The sequence below is a fragment of the Pelophylax lessonae genome (genome assembly GCF_965119305.1).
Source record: "Pelophylax lessonae genome assembly, chromosome: 12".
NCBI classification, from domain to species: domain Eukaryota; kingdom Metazoa; phylum Chordata; class Amphibia; order Anura; family Ranidae; genus Pelophylax; species Pelophylax lessonae.
In genome coordinates this window covers 192,855,167-192,864,076 of record NC_138779.1, presented here as the reverse complement: position 1 = coordinate 192,864,076, position 8,910 = coordinate 192,855,167, and the positions used below count along the sequence as shown (strand labels likewise).

General features: G+C 48.8%; 1 protein-coding gene across 3 annotated transcripts in view; it reads right to left on the bottom strand.

The window, feature by feature from the left end:
* Positions 1–515: 515 nt before the first annotated feature.
* Positions 516–8,910, bottom strand: part of GSK3A (glycogen synthase kinase 3 alpha) — an 89,001-nt gene continuing 80,606 nt past the window's right edge. For 2 of the 3 annotated variants that reach the window (XM_082273084.1, XM_082273082.1), the window contains exon 11: positions 516–1,010. In XM_082273084.1, the coding sequence (XP_082129210.1) occupies positions 946–1,010 (65 nt within the window). In that variant the 3' untranslated portion in view covers positions 516–945. Of the gene's footprint in view, positions 1,011–2,283; positions 2,340–8,910 lie in introns of all 3 variants that reach the window. The other variant, XM_082273083.1, reaches the window with a different exon arrangement.

The following is an 8,910-nucleotide window of genomic DNA, read 5'->3' as shown; positions in this document are numbered from 1 at the left end:
AGCCCACAGAGTAAGGAACGTAGCAATTGTATCCAGATTATTCTAAACTGCGCAGGTAATAAAAGGGACAGCGGCTTGCCATTTGTCTATCGGATAGGTTTATACACGAGACCCAGAGTCCTTGGAAATGCAAAATACATTATACAATTTAAAAAAAAAAAAAAAAGTTCTATAAGCGGTTAAGGAACAGACACTGTGGCAGAAACCGAGAACCACTGCCACAGAGGTAGCTGCATTAGTACGGGGAGGCTAAACATTCTAGCGCATATCATCAGATCATCCATTATACCGTGTGCTCTAGTTAGCCTACACTGACTGACTGAACAGCAGCCAGGTTCTGCATTTGCCATGTTTGGTAGCCTTCAAGGGACCTTCAGACAGCCACTGGAAGATATTATGATGCCTACAGCTCTACATTCGAGAAGTACTGTTTATATTAACCTGGGAGACGGATATACATACACCAAAGGGACAAAGGACAATTGTAATAAAAGGAGAAAAAAAAAAAAAAAAGCAAAAATATAAATGTATTGTTCCTTTGCCCACTTCGAAACTGAACACTTAACATGATCAAAGTTGGCCAGGAGCAACCACATGACAAGCCAAAGGACTGACATTCACGAGATGCCCAAAAGGTCACCCGTGTTTTGAAGGTGTCCAAAGCAGCGCTTTACAGCTTTTCAGGCATCGGCTTCTGTGCAGTTAAAAAGGGACCCCTGACTTCCGAATGATAAATTTGATTGGGGTGTTAAAACCCAGTAGTGGATGATCAAACCGCGGCTGATCATCAAAAAGTCAGTGATGAGCTGAAGGTGAAGATAAAACCAGGATATCCCCATAATGCCAGATGCCTCTTGCACACAGGTAGTGTCAAGCGTCAGCTGGGATGAGGAAGTGAGAAGAGCACAGATGAGATGGGGTGGGGTGGAGGTGGAAGAGTAATCCTCATGAGTTGTTCAGCTCTGCTACGTCACTGGTTTTGAGTCTGTCTGATCCAGGTTTTGCCTCCCCTATTGAAAAGTAAAACAAAAATAAATTAAAAAATACACTTTAGGCATTTAAAATTCTGATTGATTTTATGCAAACTGACATTTCTGGGGGCAGATCCTCCCCTTCCCTCATTTTCCTATTGGCTTATCTTTATGCTGGTTAGTCTTTATAAGCAAACTGAAAACTGGGACAGTGCAGATCAGCCTCTCTCCAGAATTGTCAGTTTGTTTAGGATATAGCAGTCACATGCACTGCTGTGAAGGTACATGTCTGGTAAAAAAATAAGTACAGTATGTGCTTATTTATCTGTTCGGTCTCTAGTAAAGCTGCAAATACTGAAACGTACCTGCTAGGGCTCGTTTACACTAGCATTGCCCCCATGTTTAGATCGCTCTTCAGTGAGCATTTTACTGGCCATCAGGAGGCATTTTATCACTTCCTCACTGCCAGACTACTGTTGTGCAATGGCGTGCATTGTACACCGTTGCAGCATGGCCCCATTTACTTGAACAGGGTATAATTCTGGTCAGGGGTGTACACTTGCCCCGTCCACAATGCTTTGTGGCATGTGTACACACCCGAAAGCTGCCTTCCCAGCTAAGAAAGAAGCAGCTGAGAGGTGGTAAAAATGCAGCTTAACAGCTTAGTTTTACTGACCCCCCAACCACTAGTGTAAATGAGCCTTTAATCTGCTCTTAACGTCCTTTAGTGAGCCTACAACTCTGCCTCAGTGCAACTGAAATCATAGTGTTGTGAGCCCTGCCTGAGCTCCCCTCTCCTGGACCCAGCCCCATGTTAGGGAGATTGAGGGGGTGGTTCTGTAGTCCAGCATAGAAGAACTCAGGCAGGGTTGACATACCCACTTGGGATTGCAGAGTGAGAGGCATTGGTCGGCTCTGATAACCAGGATCACACTGGTTTTGGTCAGAATCTACAGGTATTTTCAGTACTTTTAGTGTTTTTACAGGCATAAAATAAAAGGGCATGTACATACCGCATAGGTTTTAATTCTCTTGCCCAGACACACACTTTAATGGCTGTAAAATATGCATTGCTTGTTAAAGCTTGTTTCGCTTTCCACCTGCTCACTGCCTGTAAAATCTGTCCAGTTCTGTACCTAACCTTTGGATTGCTCTCCTTTGGTCTATAAGAAACACCATTGAAGAGCTTTCCAGATTCAGTGAACTTTCCAACTGCACAATAAGTAACTTTGTAAAACATTGTTAGTCAACCAGGAGCTCTCTCTCCCAGCCTCTTCACATCATTACAACAAAGTCCAGAAAATTAAATTACCTGAGTCGACCCTGGCTATGAAACAGCTGCCTTCTGTACATGCGTCGGATCCCTCCCTGTTGACAGAGATCGCCGCACAATTATATTACAAATACAATTTACTGGGTTAGTTAAGAAGCAGCTGCCTTCCCAATAGGCCATCTTTTTCTATCCATATTAGGCCTCATGAACAATGCGCACAGGAGGAGAGTGCAGTATTTTAATGTGGGCAGAAAGCACAGGCGCACCCTTCCAGCCGGCTGCTAGCAGCCTGTAAAACGCTGAGGCTAAAAGCTGGTATAGTTTGATGGTGCACCGAGCAGTACCAACATTTTGCCTAGGGACAAATGTCACAGCAGCTTTCAGCCTCTCCGCTTTTATAGTGCTGCCAGTGCGCATGTGCGCATCCCCTGTACCGAAATGCCAGGATCTCAAGCACAGGGGGCTAAACACCCATTGTGCATGAGGCCTTTTCTGCAAAACACCAGCGGAATTAATTTTTTAGCCAAGACAGCTTACTGGTAAGGCAGCTACACTAATGCAGCTGTCATTAACGTGGAAACAGCATGCCAGCAGTTACACTGAGATTTAGAGCTCATGAAAAAGATAAAATAAAAATACTTAGTGCAATTATTTTTTTGCTCTGACCAAACCAAACCCACCCTCTCCCCTCCACAGATGCAAACTTAGCACATTCTGGCAGCTTCAGCCTTCGGTGACTGTTTACATCCAGTTCCACAAGTCTCACTGTCCTGACTGTGCCTGTGCATAGACCTCTATAAGCCACCGTCCCAAGGCCAAAGACGAAGGGAGATGGCCTCAGAAGGCAATCAGGCTAATAAGCTGGCACAGCCAGAATGATACTGCACATCTGAAACCACGAACCAAAGTAGACATTCATCTGCCGATGGGGAAGCTGGGTTTGATTTGGTCAGGGCAAAATAAGTGCACTTTGTTTCAAGTTAATTTCACGCAAGTAGAACTTAACTTCTTTGGGACAGAGTGGGGTAGGAGTATAAAACTTGTCAATATGGTATTGCAGTGTACAAGACAAGCCTCCCCCTACTGGCACATGGGATGTCAAGATTGGCTTCTATCAAAAGTTTTGCTGTAGTTCCATTTTGAATAATTTATCCAGGAGAAGATTAAAGTAAAACTCCAACAACCATTCTTTACCACCTGTAGTTGTGGCCAGCGTACCTTTAAAGTAATTTTCTCCTCGTTTTTCTAACCTAGTTTGCTTTTCCATGCCTATGGCATCTGTGGACCAGGAGACCCATACCAAAGGTGACTAAATCTGCACCACATATGTAGTCTCAATGCCCCCGTGTGGTCATGTCATTTCCAGGCAGTGCAGAGGACTGAAGGACCACTGAGAAACCCTGCCCACCTTCCTGCACTATGAGGATGATTAACAGCAAGTCCCCTTTGATATCAAACCCTGGGGGGTGGTATAGTCTAGAGAACACTGCCCTCTGCTTTTAGAGATCAGGCAGAAAGCTAGAGAATTTAGTCCCAGCATTCAGCTGACTGAGGCCCTTGGAGGAGGGCATTCGTAAGGCCTTTGCCTTGTTACTTCCTTTGCCATTTTTCCTCTCTCATTTTACTTAAATCCCCGCCCCCCTCATTTTTTTTCCCTCTTTTTGAACTTAAGTTGCCTTTTATAGCACTTTGTATACTCCCAACCCATGGCGGCTGTCGGAGAAGTGTAGATTCTAATATTTCCCCTTGGGGGGGTTTTCGGAGTAGGATTGTTGTATGCCTTTATAGGAGTTATTTAGCTTTATGTTGAACCCTGTACTTTATATGGCAAGTCTTTTGAAGATGACCAGGGGTATACTATTTGGATCCTTTTATTTTTTTCTTGATAGGTTCTAGATTGTAAGCTCCAACGAGCAGGGCCCTCCAACTCCTCCTGTATTGAATTGTATTGTAACCGTATGGTCTTCCCTTATATTGTAAAGCGCTGCTCAAACTGTTAGCGCTATATAAATCGTGAATAATAATAATGTTCCACCTGCATTGTGGACCTTACTATGTCATTCTTTGTCCAAAATGCGTGTCCTTTCAAAATAATTTAGTCCCAACTGAACAAGCAAGCAACTCCTACAGGCACTACAGTGCATGAGAGGACCCCATTGCAAGATTTTAGCGGCTTTGTATCCTGGGTTGGGAAATCCTGGGCTGTATTTTGGATCAGACTGGGCTTTTAAAAAGTTATTTATTTTCAATGGAAACCCCTAGGAGCCTCTCAGCCACCATCATGTCCTAAGATGGCCACTGTTCCATTCTTGGAAGTGGAAAGGTTTAGAGAAACTAATGGTGTAAACTAGTTTTAGTTTATTTCCTCTAAAGTGTAACTTATAAAAATGGGATTTTTGACTTACCATAAAATCTATTTCTCTGATGTTCATTGACGGACACAGCTCCTGATTCTTCCTAACCATTGGGTTATACTGCCCCCTCTAGGAGAAGGACACTAGGCAGGAAAAAGCTGGACTATGCCTATGGGCAATCCCAGGGGGGTAAACACCCACACCCAGCTATAGGCACTCCGTTTTGTTACAAGCAGTGTCAGAAGCCAACTCCATTGGGGTGGGTACTGTTTCCGTCAATGAACATCAGAGAAATGGATTTTACGGTAAGTAAAAAAACGGAATTTTGTAAAATCTTACCTGTAAAATTCCTTTCTCTGAGTCCTCCGACAGTCGCCGCCCCTTCATATTCATCACCAATGGGTTATGTCCTCTTATCCGTAGGAGTAGCTAGGCAATAGAATATGTTAGTACAAAAGACTTTTAACATATCCCCACCCCCAGGGGGTGGTCCCCTCAGTACATAACCCTCCACTTCCTGTAACCAAACCAGTTTCAGTGAAATAGCAGTAGAGAGTACAAGAAAAACCCCAAAAGAGGGGCGGGGGCGGCGACTGTCGGAGGACTCAGAGAAAGGAATTTTACAGGTAAGATTTTACAAAAATTCCGTTTTCTCTTACGTCCTCCGACAGTCGCCGCCCCTTCATATTCATCACCAATGGGATGTCCCCAAGCAGTGCAAACATGAGGGGTGGGAAGAACGCAGCCGAGCCCAAGGCAACGCCGTCTCCCCATCAGAGAAAGGAACCTTACCAAAGGAAGGAACCCAGTTGGGCATAAGAACAAAACACTTGCTCAACAGGAGCAAGAAAACCCAGGGAAAAAACAAATGTCCCAAACAGTCAAAGAACCCGTAACAAGGGCTCTAGGGAACTGCCGCACCGAGAACCTTGCGGCCAAAGGAAGCATCAGCCGATGCCTTAACATCTACACTGTAGAATTTTGTGAAAGTGTGAACGGTCGACTAAGTCGCCGCCTTACACACCTGGGCCACAGAGGCCCCATGACGACAGGCCCAAGACGTACTCAGAGATCTGGTAGAGTGCGCCTTCACAGGTACAGGGGGAACTTTCCCCTTCAAAGCATAGGCCTGATCAATGGCCTGTCTGATCCATTTGGCGATGGTAGAAGCCGACGCCGCCATGCCTTTCCGAGGACCTGCCGGAAGAACAAACAAGGCATCCGACTTGCGAAAAGACTCAGTCGAATTCAAGTAGACTCTAATCGCCCGGACAACATCCAAGGAGTGAAGCAGCACCTCCGTCGGATGCTTAGGCTTCGCGCAGAGCGAAGGTAGGACAATGTCCTCATTGAGATGAAAGTCCAAAACCCTTTTTGGAAGAAAAGGGTTAGGTCGCAAGACCACCTTGTCCAAATGCACAACCAGATACGGAGACTTGCAGGACAAGGCTGCCAGCTCCGACACTCGACGAGCCGAGGTGATAGCCACCAAAAAGGCGACCTTCTTGGATAACAAAGACAGCGAGATTTCCCTGATCCTTTCAAAAGGAGCACGCTGCAATACAGACAGGACTAGATTCAAGTCCCAAGGGGGCAGAGGGTCCCTCCTAGGGGGGATCAGATGACGTACCCCCTGCACAAAAGTGCTAACCAAAGCGTTAGATGCCACAGGACGTTGAAACAGAACGGCCAAAGCGGACACCTGACCCTTGATCGTAGCCAGCGTCAAACGCTGTTCAACACCCGTCTGAAGGAAGGGCAACACCCTAGACACTGAGTAAGTGGTAGGAGAGCAACCCCTGGATTCGCACCAGGCAAAACATGCCTTCCAAGTACGGTAGTAAACCTTCCCCGAGGAAGACCTCCTCGCAGTGATCAAGGTGTGAATGACCTCAGGGGAAAGACCCCTGGTCTTCAGGACCTCGGTTTCAACAGCCAGGCCGTCAAAGCCAGCGACTGCAAAGCAGGATGGAAGATCGGTCCTTGCGACAGAAGATCTTCTCGAAGAGGCAGACGCCACGGGCCGTCGATTGCCAGATTTACGAGGTCTGCGTACAAGGACCGGCAAGGCCAGTCCGGTGCCACAAGAATCACCGCAGTTGGTTCCGAGTGCAACCTGCGAAGGAACCTGGACAGTAATTGAACCGGTGGAAACGCATACATCAGTCGGTACTGATGCCACGGGGCAACCAACGCGTCCGACGCGTCTGCCCGAGGATCGCGCGTCCTTGCCACGAACCGTGGAACTTTGTTGTGCAGACGAGATGCGAACAGGTCTACCTCCGGAAGACCCCACTTCGCGCACCACATCTGGAAGACATCCGGGTGAAGGGACCATTCCCCCTGGTCCAGGGTCTGGCGGCTCAGATAATCCGCCTGCCAATATTCCACTCCCGGAATGTGAACAGCTGATATTGTCGGGACATGCGTCACGGCCCAAGACAGAATCGCGGCCACTTCTCAAGCCGCCTGGGCACTCCTGGTGCCCCCTTTGTGATTGATGTAAGCCACCGCCGTGGCATTGTCCGCCTGCACCCTGACCGGACAGCCGTGAAGACTGTCCGTCCCACGACGAAGACAGAGGAGTACCGCTCGCAGTTCCAGAACGTTGATCGGAAGGGAGGATTCCTCCTGCGACCAAACACCCTGGGCGGACAGAACGCCCAGAACACCAGCCCGACAGGCTGGCGTCCGTGGTGATCACCGTCCACGAAAGGGGACGAAAAGACTTGCCCCCCGACACTGAGGGGGACCGAAGCCACCACAGAAGATCCCTTCTGGTCTGAGAACGCAAGGATATCTGAAGATCCAGAGAGTGCGGTCGCCCGTCCCACTTGGACAATATCTCCGCCTGGAGACCCCGAGTGTGAAACTGAGCGAAGGGAATCGCCTCGAAAACCGAGACCATCAATCCCAGACACCGCATGCACGTCCGAATGGACGAGAACTGATTGTCCCTGAGGGACCTGACTCCCTCCCGAAGAGCCCTGAGTTTGTCGTCCGGTAGGAAGACCTTCGCCTGGACAGAGTCCAGAATCATTCCCAGATACGGGAGGCGGACCGACGGGCACAATGTTGATTTTGGGAAATTGATCGTCCAACCAAACTCTTGCAGAGTCTGCAACGTGACGGACAGATCCTTCACCAGACCTTGGTTGGTCGCAGACCGAACCAAAATATCGTCCAGACATCCCAGGACCGACATGCCCTGGGCTCTCAACAAGGCCAGAACCGGTGCCAGCACTTTGGTGAACACCCTCGGAGCCGAGGCGAGACCGAAAGGCAAAGCCACAAATTGGTAATGATCCTCCGCTATGGCGAATCGAAGGTACCTCTGGTGACCCTCGAAAATGGGGATGTGAAGATACGCATCCTTCAAGTCGATGGAAGCCATGAATTCCCCCGGAACCAGGGCAGCCACCACCGACCGCAGGGATTCCATGCGGAACTTGCGCACCCGCACAAAGCGGTTCAGCGCCTTCAAGTCCAGAATCGGACGTACCTTGCCCTCTTTCCTGGGCACGGTGAACAGATTGGAATAGAACCCCCGAAATCTGTCCCGATGAGGCACCGGGACCACCACACCCTGAGCCCTCAGGTCCTGCACCGCTAGGCGCAGGTCCCGCAAACGCTCCGGGGATAACAGAAGATTTGAGGGAAAAAATCTGCTCATCGGCCGAGAGAGAAACTCGATCTTGTAGCCAGATCGAACGAGTTCCTGAACCCACCTGTCCCGAACCCGGGACAGCCATGGCCGAGAGAAACCGAGCAAGCGTCCCCCCACCCCAGACTCGGGTGAGGGCGCCCCTTCAGGCCGCACTGTTGTGGGCCGCAGAACCGGATTGGCCGGACTTTTGCTTACCTGCCCACGGCTCCTTCTTACCAGGAGCCGCCTTGGACTTGTGGGATTGAGGCAAGAGCGTGCTCTTACCACCCGTGACTCACTTAATTAGTGCATCTAAGGATTCGCCAAAAAGGCGAGAACCATCATAAGGCAGATTGGCCAAGGTCTTACGGGAAGATTGATCCACAGACCAACACTTCAACCAAACCAGGCGGCGATTTAACACCGCCACACTGTGTACACGTGCAGCCAACGGAACCATATCCAGGTCCGCATCACACAAGTACATGACACCCTGGTGGATTTTATCCACCATATCCAAAGTCGCCTGGGGGGCAGAATCAGCCACCAGGACCCGCCTAAGCACCTGCGTCCAGCTCGCGACCGCCTGGGTCGCCATAAGAGAAGCGAAGAAAGCTTTTAACATAGAACCCATAATAGAATAGGTGTGACGGGCAAGAGATTCCA